Source organism: Rattus rattus, chromosome 4 (genome assembly GCF_011064425.1).
Source record: "Rattus rattus isolate New Zealand chromosome 4, Rrattus_CSIRO_v1, whole genome shotgun sequence".
Taxonomy (NCBI): Eukaryota; Metazoa; Chordata; class Mammalia; order Rodentia; family Muridae; genus Rattus; species Rattus rattus.
Window position 1 is genome coordinate 4332549 of NC_046157.1, and position 16238 is coordinate 4348786.

A 16238-nucleotide genomic window follows, 5' to 3' on the forward strand; every position below is an offset into this window, starting at 1 on the left:
GGGTGTGGGGAGCGGGTGTGGTGGCAATCCCAAGATGGCGCCCGGGACTGCTGCCAAGTCTTATGACTAGCACCTGACTTCCTCATACACCCAAAAGTAAGCCACGCCCATCGTGAGAGCTGCACAGGCGCACCATGACACAAGATCAGGCCATTTGGCGTGGACCTATGAACTGAGACTACGTAGACTAGACTGATGGGGCGTGGTTACAGGTTTTTTAGTAGGGAGTGTGCTTGGGGGTAGGAGATTGCTGCTTGCATGCAGAAAGAAAGGTTCCTGAATAAACTGCTTTGAGAAGAACGTCGTGGTGTCGCTCCTTTCTGCAGGACGGAGACGGAGACGACACCTGGGTATCTAGCCTATATACACAGAGCTACCAAAGCAGACAATATTGTTGACGCCAATCACTGCTTGCTTACAGGAGCCTGATATAGCTGTCTCCTGAGACACTTTGTCAGAATCGTACAAATACAGCAGCGAATGCCAACAGTCAACCACTGAACTGAAAATGGGGATCCAATTGGAGGAGTTAGATAAAACATTGAAGGGCTTACAACCCCATAATAACAACAATACCCAACAACCAGAGGTCCCAGGGACTAAACCACTACCCAAGGAGTACATATGGACAGACCCTTTGTTCCAGCTGCATATGTAGAAGAGGATAGTTTTGTTAAGCACCAATGAGAGGAGAAGCCCTTGGTCCTGCTAGGGCTGAACCCCCATTGTAGGGGAATGAGAGGGAAGAGAAGTGGGAAGGAGAGTTGTTTGGGGAGGAGGAACACCTTCATAGAAGAAGGGATGAGAGTTAGGAAAGGGAATCATGTTTGAAATGTAAATGAAAAATATCCAATATATATTGGATATAACATTTCTAAGACAACGTGAATATTTGGTCAATATCAGGATCTGGAACCTGTGTCAGAAAACAAAAACAACAACAACAACAGCAACAACAACAACAACAAAAATCCTGATTGGGAACCACAGATCCATTTAAGTTCCTCTAACCATGTAAACAATAGCTAATGTTATCATGCATGAAAGTAAATTGTTGAGTAGAAAATCAAGAGTTAAATCCAAAACATAATTGTCTACTAAGCATATCAACAAGAGAAAGACGAGGTACAGACAATGTAGAGAGATGAGAGAGCTACCAGACTCAATTATTCAGGGGCCAGATCTGACTTGAGTGTCGACATATACAGGTGCTGACCATGTTTCCAGCCTTAACAAGATAGAAAAAAATGTTCTCCCATCCCCATTACTTTTCTTGATACAGGAATAATTCTCTCACCATGGGACTCAGTGGATGTAGTGCTCTCTGTGAAACAAACTACAGATGAGTAGTGTTGAGATGGAGATGTGAGTGATTGTGTGTTGAGGTCTCTATTTCCAGAAGGTACACAGTCATGGCAGCTGAGTCCCCACAGCTTGGCACAGTAAACCTGTAAATAGCATGAACATGCATGTAGTAGGAACCAGATAAAGTAGCCTTCCTTACGAGTTGCTTATCAAAATGGGCAATTTGCAGTAGGAGTTGAGATAAGCTGATACACATTTCTCTTTGGTACCTGAGGGAAAACAAATTGGAAGACAAAAGTGGAGACTATACCACAGCATGAGGGATACCTCATGCCACACTCAGAGACTTTACTGCCAATGTTTTTTTCCATCTATGATTGATTCTCCTCCACCATCATCCTATGTCAGCTCCCACAAACTTAAGAAGATGGAGGATGATATATGCCCAAGGGTCTCTCAGAAGGCAGAACACAGCAAGCAAGATGATGGTCTGTTTAAGAAGTCTTTCAGGCTAGACAATTTGGAACTACTATTTCCTAATCAATGAGCAAATAGAATCTCTTCTAGCACAGACTTCTTTTAGCAAACGCACCTGAGTGACTAGTTTACTGTAAACATGGACTACCTCACAGTGACCGCTGATGGTTTCATGACATGCAGTCACCATAGCCAAGAGGTTGTGTTCATTTTACAACTTACCTGATATTTGCCCCTAATGAATCATCCATAGTCTAATTTCTAAGTTGTGTGATTCTGATATGCAGCATGGAATTCTGTAACATCTCACAACCAATAGTGAAAATTTCTGCTGTGTGTTATGTAAATATGAGCTGTTAGCTGATTCCATCACCTCATGCTCAGGACTCAGAGCAGTAACCCAGGGAAAGGCAGATCCAGGGTGGCCTTGTGTTCTGTTCTGTTCTGTTGATTTGCCCTTGGGAGGAAGCACCTGCTTCAACGATGTGAACTGCCAGTAAGAAGTTGAACATGGTTCAGTAAATATTAACATGTGAGGTCTCTGAGGTCTGCTGAGAAGAATTGCAGCACCTTCTGGTGGCTTCATTGTTCTTGGGGTTGGAGACTTTTATTCACTTGTACTTATGCTTCGTACAGGGAGATAAGAATGGATCAATTTTCATTCTTCTACATGCTGACCTCCAGTTGAACCTGCACCATTTGTTGAAAATATTATCTTTTTTCCCACTAGATGATTTTAGCTCCTTTGTCAAAGATTAAGTGACCATAGTTGTGTGGGTTCATTTCTGGGTCTTCGATTCTATTCCACTGATCTACCTGTCTGTCTCTGTACCAATACCATGCAGTTTTTCATCACCCTTGCTCTGTAATACTGCTTGAGGTCAGGGATGGTGATTCTCCCAGAAGTTCTTTTATTGTTGAGGATAGTTACCACTATCCTGGGTTTTTGTTATTCCAAATGAATTTTAATATTGCTCTTTCTAACACTATGAAGAATTAAGTTGGAATTTTGATGGAGATTGGATTGAATCTGTAGATTGGTTTTGGCAAAATGGCCATTTTTAATATTAATCCTGCCAACCCATCTGCATGTGAGGGCTTTCTATCTTCTGAGATCTTCAACTTCTTTCTTCAGAGACTTGAAGTTATTATCATACAGATCTGTCACTTGCTTATTAGAGTCACAGTGAGGTATTTTAGGTTATTTGTGACTACTGTGAAGGGTGTCATTTCCCTAATTTCTTTATTAGCCTGTTTATCCTTTGATTAGAGGAAGGCTACTGATTAGCTTAGCTGAACAACTTAGCTGAAGTTGTTATCAGGCTTAATAGTTCTCTGGATGAACTTTTTGGGTCACTTAAGTGTATTATCATATATTCTGCAAATAGTGATATTTTGATGTCTTCCTTTCCAATCTGTATCCCTTTGACTTCCTTTAGTTGTCTTATTGCTCTGCAGGACTTCAAGAACTATATTAAATAAATACAGAGAGAGTGGGCAGCCTTGTTTAGTCCCTCATTTAAGTGGGATTGCTTCAAGTTTCTGTCCATTTAGTTCAATGTTGTCTACTGGTTTGTTTTTACTATGTTTTGATATGGGCCTTGAATTCCTGATCATTCCAGGGCTTTTACCATGAAGGGGTGTTGAATTTTGTCAAATGCTTTCTCAGCATCTAATGAAATGGTCATATTTTTTTAGTCTGTTTACATAGTGGATTACATTGATGGATTTCCCTCTATTGAACGATCCCTGCATTCCTGGAATGCAGTCAACTCGATCAGGATGGATGATGGTTTTGGTGTGTTCTTGGATTCTCATTTTGAGAATTTTATTGAGTATTTTTGTGTCAATATTCCTAAGGAAAATTCGTCTGAAGTTCTCTTTCTTTGTTGGGTGTTTGTATGTTTTAGGGATAAGCATAATTGTGGCTTCATAGAAGGAACTGGGTACTGCTCCTTCTGTTTCTATTTTGTGGAATAGTTTGGACAGTGTTGGTATTAGGTCTTCTATGAAGGTGTCATAGAATTCTGCACTAAACCTATCTGGTCCTGGGCTCTATTTTGTAGAATAGGTTGAGTAGTATTGGAATTTGCTCTTCTTTGAAAGTCTGATAAGCTCTGTACTAAAACCATCTGGCTCTGGTTTCCAAGGAAAAAAACCATTTTGCTTGGAAGATTGCTTCTATTCCTTTAGGGATTGTAGGGATTTTTAAATAGTTTACTTGACCTTGATTTAACTTTGGTAAATATTATCTGCCTAAAAATTTCATCAATGTCTTTAAGATTTTCTAATTTTGTGTAATTTCAGCCTTCAAAGGAAGATCTAATGATTCTAATGATTCTTTGAATTTCTTCAATGTCATTGTTAGGCCTCCTCTTTCATGGCTGATTTTGTTCACTTGGATACTGTCTCTCTGACTTTTGGTCAGGTTGTCTAAGTATTTGTCTTTCTTGTTGATTTTCTCAAAGAACCACCCCTTGCTATTCATTGGGGACCCCATGCTCAGTCCAATGGTTAGCTTTAATGTGCAACTTTAAAAACAAGAATCTTGAATGAATAGGAAGAGGTTTTGATCATGCAAGTTAATTACTAGCTTTGGTACCTTCCTGAATGCAATAAAAAGCAGTTTTAGGAATTCTGATGTTGTATTTTTTACAGAATTGTAATAAAGATAATCATCTTATTGATAAAAAGGATTCATAATAGAGACACAGAGGAAGGCATCTTGGCTCAGTGAACTGTCTGCATTCCTGAACAGACTTTTCAGAAAGAACTTTGCTGATAGATCACCATTGCTTAAGCAAAGGGGCTGAACAACAATTTAAGATCAAAAGGAAAAGATTGGTGGTCTTATGCTCAATATAAAAGATATATAGATGAAGGAATGTGTCAGAAGCCATAATGGGACAAACTAATAACTAGCAGGTGATCATCCTGAGATGGCCTGCCTTGGATTATTATATAATCTGCGATCAGTTTGCCCTTATTAAGCAAGGCTGTAAGGGATTCATTTTAGGAGTATTAATAGCATTATTAAAATGTTTTCCTGTTATTATTAAACACATATAACAATCATTAAGTAATAGCACAGTCCTTTGGAGTAGATATCTGCATATCTATGAAGATGTACTGTCTTGTAGTGATGCTATAGGGACAAATAGATGACTTCTTAAGTCTTAATAATGATTCTGTAAGAATTCCTAAAATTATAACAGTGATTATTAAGCGCTTTTATAGTGGGGCTGCTATTAGGTCCTTTTCTGATAGTCAAAGCTGCAGTGAGAACTCTGCCAGTCTCCCAAGTGTCACCAGTCAATTGCTCTTAGATGGTAACCAGATTTTTCCCATTCAAAGCACATTCCACGAGGTTGTAAAACAATTAACCAAAGGTCATAAAAATGGAACTAATGATTTATTATAAGTGCTATGACTTGGGATAAAATATTGACTGGGTTTATCTATACAAAACTTCACTAATAATTTAGTTATGGTTTTAAACCTTTAGTGAGCCTGCAGAACTGTGAGAGGTGATGGATGTTTAGCCAGATAATTACTTCTAATGGATAGGCATGTGAACATTCTTTGTTGTAAACGTCTATTCCAATTTATGATTTGATTTTTTTGTGTGTGTGAGCTTGTGATGAACTTTGTGACATGTGATCATGTATTCTGAAAGATGTTTAAGTGCTGAGGACAAAGAGAAGAATCAGACCTGAGCTGAGAAGAATCAAGCTGAGGGAGGGACTGAGCCGAGAAGGTTTTTTTTGTTTTTTTTTTTGTTTTTTTTTATTAGATATATATCTTTATTTACATTTCAAATGTTATTCCCCTTCCTGATTTCCTGTCCATAAAACCTCATCCCATGTGGTCCCCCTCCCCCATACAGGTATTCCCCCCATCTATCCCTCTTACTGCCCCCCCATATTTCCCTGCACTGGGGGTCCAAACTGGCAGGACTAAGGGCTTCCCCTTCCACTGGTGCCTCTACAAGACTATTCTCTGCTACCTATGCAGTTGGAGCCCTGGGTCAGTCCATGTATAGACTTTTGGTAGTGGTTTAGTTCCTGGAAGCTCTGGTTGGTTGGCATTGTTCTTCTTAAGTGGTTGCAAGTTCCTTCAACTCTTTCAATCCTTCCTCTAATTCCCCCCAAGGGAGTCCTATTCTCAGTTCAGTGGTTTGCTGCTACCATTGACCTCTGTGTTGGACATGCTCTGGATGTGTCTCTCAGGAGAGATCTATGTCCAGTCCCTTTCAGCATGCATTTTTATAGCTTCATCAATCTTACCTAGTTTTGGTGGATATATATATATATGGTCACATGTGGGACAGACTCTGAATGGCCATTCTTTGAGTCGCTGTTCTAAACTTTGCTTCCATACCCCCTCCTATGGATACTTTTCCACCTTTTAAGGAATGGGAGCATCTACATTTTGGTCGTCCTTATTCTTGAGCTTCCTGTGGTCTGTGGATTGCATTTTGGGTAATTCGAGCCTTTTGGCAATATCCACTTATTAGTGAGTGCATACCAAGTGTGTGTTTCTGTGATTGAGTTACCTCACTCAGGATGATATTTTCTAGTTCATTACATCTGCCTATGAATTTCCTGAAGTCATTGTTTTTGATAGCTGACTAGTACTCCATTGTGTAGATGTACCACAGTTTTTTAATCAATTCCTCTGTTGAAGGGTATCTGGGTTCTTTCCAGCTTCTGGCTATTATAAATAAGGCTGCTATGAAGATAGTAGAGCATGTGTCCTTGTTGTATGTTGGAGCATCTTTTGGGTATATGCCCAGGAGAGATATAGCTGGGTCCTTAGGTAGTAGAATGTCCAATTTTCGGAGGAACCTCCAGACTGACTTCCAGAGTGGTTGTACCAGCTTTCAATCCCACCAACAATGGAGGAGTGTTCCTCTTTCTCCACATCCTTCCTAGCATCTGCTGTCACCTGAGTTTTTTATCTTAGCCATTCTGACTGGTGTGAGGTGGAATCTCAGGGTTGTTTTGATTTGCATTTCCCTGATGACTAAGGATATTGAACATTTCTTTAGGTGCTTTCTGGCCATTTGATAATCATCAGTTGTTGTTATCCTGGGTTTTCTGTTATTCCAAATGAATTTGCAGATTGCCTTTTCTATCTCTATTAAGAATTGGGTAAGAATTTTGATGAGGATTTCATGGACTCTGTAGATTGCTTTTGACAAAATGGTCATCTTTACGATATTAGTCCTGCCAATCCATGAGCATGGAAGATCTTTGCATCTTCTGTGATCTTCCTCAATTTCTTTCTTCAGAGACTTGAAGTTCTGGTCATAAAGATCTTTCACTTGCTTGGTTAAAGTCACACCAAGACATTTTATATTATTTGGGACTATTGTGGAAGGTGTCATTCCCCTAATTTCTTTCTGAGCTTGTTTATCCTTTGAGTAGAGGAAGGTTACTGATTTATTTGAGTTAATTTTATACCCTGATACTTTGCTGAAGTTGTTTATCAGGTTAAGTAGTTTTCTAGTGGAACTTTTGGGGTCACTTAAGTACACTATCAATGATATCATCTGCAAATAGTGATATTTTGATTTCTTCCCTTCCAAATTGTATCCCTTTGACCTCCTTTTGCTGTCTGATTGCTCTGGCTAGGACTTGAAGTACAATATTGAATAAATAGGGAGAGAGTGGGCAGCCTTGTCTAGTCCCTGATTTTAGTGGGATTGTGTCAAGTTTCTCTCCATTTAGTTTGATGTTAGCTACTTGTTTGCTATATATTGCTTTTACTATGTTTAAATATGGGCTTGAATTCCTGATCTTTCCATGACTTTTATCATGAATGGGTTTTGAATTTTGTCAAATGTTTTCTCAGCATCTAATGAAATTATCATGTGGTTTTTATCTCTGAGTTTGTTTATATAGTGGATTACATTGATGGATTTTCATATATTAAACTATCCCTTCATCCCTGGGATGAAGCCTACTTGATTATGATAGATGATTCTTTTGATGTGTTCTTGGATTCAGTTTGGAAGAATTTTATTGAGTATATTTGCATCAATATTCATAAGGGAACTTGGTCTGATATTCTCTTTCTTTGTTGGGTCTTTGTGTGGTTTTGGTATAAGAATAATTTTGGCTTCATAGAAGAAATTTGGTAGTACTCTGTTTCTGTTTTGTGGAATAGTTTGGTCAGTATTGGTATGAGATCTTCTATGAAGGTTTGATAGAATTTTGCACTAAACCCATATGGTCCGGGGCTCTTTTAGGTTTGGAGCCTTTTAATAACTCCTTATATTTATTTAAGAGTTATGGGGTTGTTTAGATGGTTTATCTGTTCCTGATTTAACTTTGGTGCCTGGTATCTGTCTAGATAATTGTCCATTTCCTTCAGATTTTCCAGTTTTGTTGAATATAGGCTTCTGTTGTAGGATCTGCTGCATTTTTGAATTCCTCAGATTCTGTTGTTATGTCTCCCTTTTCATTTCTGATTTTGTTAATTTGGATACACTCTCTGTGACTTCTGGTTAGTCTAGCTAAATCTATCTTGGTGATTTTCTCAAAGAACCAGCTCCTGATTTTCTTGATTCTTTGTATAGTCCTTTCTCTTTCTACTTGGTTGATTTCAGCCCTGAGTTTGATTATTTCCTGCCTTCTACTCCTCTTGGGTTTATTTATTTCTTTAGTTCTAGAGATTTTACGTATGCTCTCAAGCTGCTGACATATATTCTCTCCTGTTTCTTTTTGCAGGCACTCAGAGCTATGAGTTTTCCTCTTAGTATTGCTTTCATTGCATCCCATAAATTTGGGAATGTTGTATCTTCATTTTCATTAAATTCTAAGAAGTCTTTAATGTCTTTATTTATTACTTGACCAAGTTTTCATTGAGTAGAGCATTGTTCAAATTCCATGTATATGTGTGCTTTTCTGTCATTATTGTTATTGAAGACCAGTCTTCATGTGTGGTGATCTGATATGATGTATGGAATTATTTCTATCTTCCTGTATCTGTTGAGGCCTGGTTTGTGATCAATTATATGGCCAATTTTGGAGAAGATTCCATAAGGTGATGAGAAGAAGGTATATCTTTTGATTTAGGATGGAATGTTTTATAAATATCTGTTAAATTCATTTGGTTCATAACTTCTCTATGTCTCTGTTTACTTTCTGTTCCATGATCTGTCCATTGATGAGAGTGGGGTGTTGAAATCTACTATTATCATGTGAGGTGCAATGTGTGCTTTGAGCTTTAGTAAGGTTTCTTTTATGAATGTAGGCGCCCATGCAGTTGGAGCATAGATATTTAGGATTGAGATCATCTTGGTGGATTTTTCCTGTGATGAATATGAAGTGTCCTTCCTTATCTTTTCTAATGACTTTTGGCTGAAAGTCAATTTTATTTGATATTAGAATGGCAACTCCAGCTTGTTTCTTCAGGTCATTTGCTTGGAAAGTTGTTTACCAGCCATTTACTCTGAGGTAGTGCTGTCTTTGTCTCTGAGGTGTGTTTCCTGCATGCAGCAAAATACTGGGTTCTCTTTACATATCCAGTCTGTTAGTCTATGTCTTTTTGTTGGGGAATTGATTCCATTGATGTTGAGAGATATTAAGGAATAGTGATTGTTGCTTCCTGTTATTTTCATTGTTAGAGGTAGAGTTATGTTTGTTTGTCTTTCTTTTGGTTTCATTGCAAGACAGAACACTTTTTAGACAGAGTTTAACTTAAGAAGAATTTAGAAGTATAGGCACTGAGAGTAAGAGCATTATTGGAACATCAGAGCAGGAAGAGAGAGCAAGAATAGAAGGAGAATGCATACTGGAATAACTTAGAGACTATAGGTAACATAAAATACTAGGAGAGCAATGTGCATAATGAAGAGGGAAAGAGAAAAAAAAAAGCTGCAGAGAACAAAAGGAGCAGGCAGGCTTCTCCTTACCATGGGACAGAACAGGTCTTTTCTTAGTAACAGGGCAGGCTTAGGGCTTAGTCTTATTAAAAGGATCAAGTTTTTTTTTTCAAACTTGGGTTTAATTAATTTAGCATTAAAAGGGTAGAAGCTTTTAGTTTCTCTATGCAATAAAGATTAGAGCTCATTTTTTCATCCAGAATGAGTGAGTTCTTTCTGCACCAGCGCTTGGTCTTTTGCTCTCTCTTTATATATATGTAAGTATGAATGTGTGTGTAAGTATGTAATAGTGAGAACATACGCAATCTGAGTGCAACTGATTTGAGTGAAAATGTATAAATACACATTCACAAAGCTGCATACAAGCTTATATAAGTTAATGCATATGTAAAATTTTTTCCTTAAGCTTAGTAATTTAGACTTAGATAAGTAAATTACTTATTATTAAACAGCAACCCTAAATATCTTGTAAAACGAAGTCTTACCCACAAATCTCATAAGACAATATCTTACCCTCTGCTGATGCTCTTCCCCCTCTGCCTCAAGAAGAACCAACAAGAAAGAAGATCCCTGCTATGGCTGACCCCTGGCAGGAAAGAAAGAATTAAATTATGGTTAGAGATTGAACTTTTTACAAAAACAAATTTGATATAATAGGTAGTAGGAAATTACTTTTGATCTATTTATCTTATGTCAAACTTAAATATTATCAAAATCAACATTTCTGTAACTGCATAGCTTTACAACACCAATCTTAAGGAAGAAGATACTGAGTTTAAAGAAAATTGATTTTATTATAACATTAACTTTTAGTTCTTATAAAATTGATTTTTGTTCACTTGTTTCCTCTTTGTATATTCTTATGTAATCAAGGAAAACTTCAGAAGAAAATGTATTTTGAACAGCTCTGTATCAAGGAGTACAATTTTTGAGAAAATGATTTTATGTATAAATAAAGCCTGAAAGAGACAAAAATTGTCAGAATAGGAAAAGGCAAACCAAAAAGTGCTTCTTCTCTCTCATGTCTCTTATGTAAGGAATGACGTCCCAAGACTTATCCTTCCTTTCTTTTGCTTCTCTTGCATCTGTCCTTCTCCAGACCCTGCCTTCAGCCAAAGCTGGTCCCCAGCAATTTTGAAATAAATTTAAAATTTTTATATAATGTAGGAACATTACACAGCCTTAGCAGGTTATATTTATGTATTTAGAAATATCTATGTCTGTACATTTTTGTTTGTGTCAAGGAGGTATACATGGAAATACTTGGAGCAAATAGGGAAGGCAGAATTGATATATTCACAACCTCAAAAATAAAAGAAATAATTTAATTTTTTAATTTAGGTTCTTAGTACAATAAACATCTATCTCAGAACTACCTTTAATGTGCCTTCTTAAATTAAGTTCCAGAAATTATTTTAGTTCATTTTTAACAAGTCTTCGTTGACATGTTTTTTGTTTAGTCCCCATTAGGTTGTGTATATTCATAAGTTCTTTTGCTGTTAATACAAAATTTTATTCCACTGAACTCAGAATGCAGGATGGTATTTAATTTCTATATATTGCCTCATATTTCATTTGTTTTCTTCCATATCATCAGTTTTGAGAAAAAATCCCATGAGCTTCTGATAAGAATATTATTTTTTTAGTGTTCTAATGAAATCCTGTGTAGGTATCTGCTGTTTCCATTTGATTTGTGATATAATTTAATTATAATGTTTTTATCTTTACATTCTTTTTCGATGGCCTGCATAGTGGGAGGTATGAGCTACTGAAGTTAAAGTACTAATATGTTAGAGCTAGCCTATGGTCTTATATGTAGAAGTATTTCTATCATAAAATGAGTAGACTGTGTAAGTTGTATATGTTTATAATTGGAATATCCTTGTGTGACATGATTCATTTGATGAGTATTATTATTTCTTCTCACTAATACTATTTGGTCACATATAGAAATAATTGTGCACACTTGTCTATTAGCTCCATTTGTTCAAAAAATCTTTTCCTTCCTTTGACCTAAAGGTGGTATCTATACTTACTGTTAAGTTGTGTTTCTTGGCGCCAGAAAAAAAAAAGACTTATTGTGTTTTGGAATCAAATCTGCTAGTACATGTCATTTATTGAAAAGCTGAAATCATTAATATTTAGACTTATTGACAGATATTTATTCATTCATTTTACTTTGGTTATTTTATTATTAAGGGAGCATCTTTTTGATTATTGGTTTCAGCTTTGTGTGTTTCATGTTAAATGTGGTAACTTCCATTGATCTCATTTTTGTTCTTGCTTTCAGTCAGAATAAAGTACAGTTGGCTTAGCAGTCAAGTACTTTTAATCTCTTTGGATTCTGAAAAGAGATTTTTTGGTTCTCCTTCTATTTACAATGTAAGGAGTTTTGTTATAACAATATGGTGTGGTAGCTTGACTATGATTGGCACATGTGGTGACACTCTTAGGAGATGTGGCTATGTTGGAGAAACTGTGTCACTGTGGCAATAGGCATGAACTCTCTCCTAGCTTACTGCAAGCCAGTTTTCTCCTGTTTTCCTTCATTCAGAACAAGATGTAGAACTCTCCTCTCCTCCAGTGACCTACTTGCCTGGATGCTGCCATGCTTCCTGCCTTGATAATAATTGACTTAAACCCTGAACCTGTAATCTAATCTCAATTAAATGTTGTCCTTTATAAGAGTTGATTTGGTCATGGTGTCTGTTCACAGTAATGGAAACCCTGACAAAACACATGGATTAACTTTTTTGTTATTATTTAGGAACTAGAATACACCTTTCCAGGTCCTTTAGGGTTTATATGTTTCTATTACATAATCCAGCCTTCTTCCTGTTTGCTTGCTTTATAAGATACTTGACCTTTCTTGCTTAGTTTTCAGTAGTCTTTCTTTTTTCTCTGGTTTTGTTATTTTAAGTTTAATATATTTCTGTAACCTGTATGGTTTGGGTCTTGGAATCCTGGGAAAGCATTTCTGGGTAATAAGGAAATAAACAACATGGAGAAACATATACAATGATTCTAGATTCAGGAAGAGGTCTCAAACATTAACACATATAGAAACATGGTGTATCATTTAGGTACAGCATGGAGGATACTTAGTTGGTCTAAGTAGGACACCTTGAGCTGCAAATATCCAGGCAGATGAAGTTACAGGTTTTAAGTATTTGTACCCATTGACCAATCATCTGTAATATTCATACTTGTACTCCTAAGGAAACCATTGCCATCCCTCTTGATATTTTTCTGTATGGGTAAAACTTCACTAATTTACCATGAACCAATAACTGTCAGAGTCCTAAAGAGCCCATGCTCATTATAAACACACATTCAGTCAAGATACCACTCATACAGGGCTTCTTATGCTTCAAGACATCATGTCATGGTGGGTTTCTTTTTTCATTCTATTTTGTGTTGTATATGCTTCTTATACTTGGATGAGTACTCTTCACTCTGTTTGAAACTGTTTCTTCTATTTTTTATTGAAAATATATCCTATATCTTCTTCTTCCTCCTCTTCCTCTTCGTCCTCTTCCTCCTTCTCCTCCTCCTTTTCCTCCTCCTTCTCCTCCTCCTCCTCTTCTGCTGCTGCTGTTACTACTCTACTTTTTCTATGCCATAATCTGAATATTGGGGCTTTCCCTGATGTCTCAAAATTTTCCCAGGTTCTATACATATTTTTCATTCATGATTGGCTTATTCTGAGTAACCTAGCTCTTCTACCTTGTCTTCATTCCCTTGGAAGTCGATTTACTCTGTAGTTCACTCTACTGATAAGGGTCGGCTAGGGTTTCTGTTTGACCTAACTAGTTTTGTTAAATGGCATTATTTCAGCTTGTATTGGCTTCATTAATTCTATTTATTCTCTGAATTATGTTTTTATATTTTGTATTGACATCTCTATAACATTCAAATACTTGTTGTTCTTCTGAAATTTATAGTTACATCTTCTATGAGTTATTTAAAGATGATTATAATGTGCTTTTGGTTATTTGTCATATATTTTCAGATAAATTTTATTTTGTGATAATTGGATAATTTTTATTAGTAAATGAAACATGGTATCTTTAGTATTTGTTTTATTTTTTTCAGTCCTGGGATTGGCAAATATGGAACAGTTGATATATTGAATTCTGTCTTTCTAGCTCTGTCTTTCTTATTCAAATTACCTTTTCCCTTTCAGTAAAAAAATTACAGCAATCAGAAGAAAATAAGATACCATGATCTCTTAGGTGATGGTACAGAATATTTTCTGGTAGCATATAATGCTATACAGGGGAAACCACAGTTTTCTTCTAAACTATATGATCAGGGGATCCTGCTAGAAATTGCCAGGAAATAGACTTGGACATGGCACAGAAAAATACAATGTTCTGATGTCTGGAGTAATGTTCTTGGTAGGTCTGAGTGGGTGTAAACCTCTGCATCCATGTTCCTTTCATTGGTAGAGGAGTTCACAAGACCTGGGCTTCTGGTGAACTACAATCCAGGGTAACAAAGAAAGGCATTATTAGGAAAATCCAGTGTCCCATATATTAAAGAGGAGGCTGTAATAGTTGGGCATATGCAGAAAATTAAACAAAGTAATAAGAAGGTATGGTGAAGAAACCATGTAGTATCAGCACTTGTAGAAAAGTTCCTGGCAGTGAAGGCTGCTACCTTAATTAGTAAGTAAGTAAGTAAGTAAGTAAGTAAGTAAGTAAGTAAGTAAGTAAGTAAGTAAGTAAGTAAGTAAGATGAATACATCTACCTTAGGCTCATTTTCTGTTGCTGTCTTAAAATAACAGAACATAAAGCAACTAGTGAAAGAAAGAGTTTGTTTCTATTCACAGGTCCAGATTACAGTCCATTATTGCAAGGAAGTCATAGCAAAGGGGATGTTTAGGCATCCAGTCACATCACACTCCAAGTTCAACATCACCAAGAAAAGGAGTATATATTTGATCTTTTCCTGGCTTGCTTGCACTCACATTGACTTCCAGCTCATACAGTCCAGGACAGTCTCCCTAAATCATGATGCCGCCCACAATGCTGTTCTCCCATCAATTAATTAAAGGTTTCTCAGGACATCCTAAAGTAGATAAGCTGTACATCGAGACTCTCTTCTCAACGATTCCGTGTTGTACCAAGCTGTTAGATAAAGCTTGTCATCAAGGCATCATTATTATAAAATTTGTTGAAATAAAACATTTTGTTGCTTGAGACAACAACTTTTATAATCTTCTCTACAGTAACAGAGAACAGTCTAGAAAGATGTAGCCACATTTAAGGCAACAGTAATTGTGATGCTGTACAAGAGTGGTTTTTGTCCTACTTCCTCATCTGCACATGTCATTGTGGAAATGGTTGCTGTACCAGAGAGAACAGAAATACTTTGCCTCATCCTCAATTTGTGCCCCTGTGATGGTAAGGGCAGCCTTGCCTTCAAGCAGGGAGCCTGAGAATCTGGCAGGAGCACCTGGAGCCCTGTTGCTGGTGTCACCTATGATACCAGTGAATAAATGATCTGCTTTTTCTTGGACCCAGTTGGCATAGTTACTGGTTGTAACAGCCCCAGTACTTGAGTGACAAGTGAGTGTAACTGTTCCACCAGGTAATGTGGTGAGTGCAGATTCCTGAGTCACAACAGCCTGGGAAATAGCCCCTGCAAACAGATGAGAAATCCAGTGGTCAGTAGAAAATCAGAAACAATATTTTTCACCATTGCATACCCACTGCCATGTGGAAAGGCCTCCTGACCTGAGCAGAGAGCCAGGAGAATAAGCAAAAGTGAAGTACAGGTCATAATTCACAAACCAGGTCGATTTCTTGTCTATTTCTTTCAAGATTGTTCAGCACCAGGCAGTGACACAGAAGTAATATAACTCCTAACCAGGGCTGGGATGGGCTGGTGATGCAAATTAACTTCATTTCCAGGTTTAGTATAAGATGTCACATGAAATCTACTACACTGACACAAGTAACTGATCACATGTTACTAAGAACAGAGGTCAGGGGCATTATTGTTCAGTTCTTTGGGCTTTCCCAGAGTCATAAACATCTGCTATTAATGTTCTATAGTGAAATCACCAATGAAAATCATGACTGACCATGTGTTGCCCTACTCACAGTGGAAAGCATTATAATGTGTAGGCCTGTGTAAAGGAAGGAATAAGAAGGAAAAAAAGCAAAGTTATTATAGAACTTGAAGTAAGTACATTCATTATGGAAAAGTGAATTATGCTGTCTTTGTTCATCCCAATCGCCAATTCACGTACGAAGATTACTGTGTGTAGTACAATGAATTTAAATCTGGAAAATTAAATCATTATAAAGCCTAATTAGTCAAGCACCAAGATGAATTGAGAAATGGACCGAGAAGAGCAGAGAATGCAAGGTTTTAAAACCTATGGGTCCCTGATGCACTGATGGAAGTAGCATGGGTTTTACAGCAGTCCATTTTAGAATTAACACAAATAATTCAGTGTATCATTCTGTTCTAGTTCAAAAGTGCACTAACACTTGGAAATACTAATACATGGTAGAAATCTTCACAGATCAGATAAGCAAATGTGTGTATATA

At 37.0% G+C, this 16238-nt stretch overlaps 1 gene segment (V, D, J or C); it reads right to left on the reverse strand.

The window, feature by feature from the left end:
* LOC116898682 overlaps positions 1 to 15487 on the reverse strand; it is a 53932-nt gene extending 38445 nt beyond the window's left edge. The window contains 2 exon segments of the V gene segment in view: positions 15018 to 15320; positions 15416 to 15487. Coding sequence covers positions 15018 to 15320; positions 15416 to 15461 — 349 coding nt within the window.
* Positions 15488 to 16238: the final 751 nt, after the last annotated feature.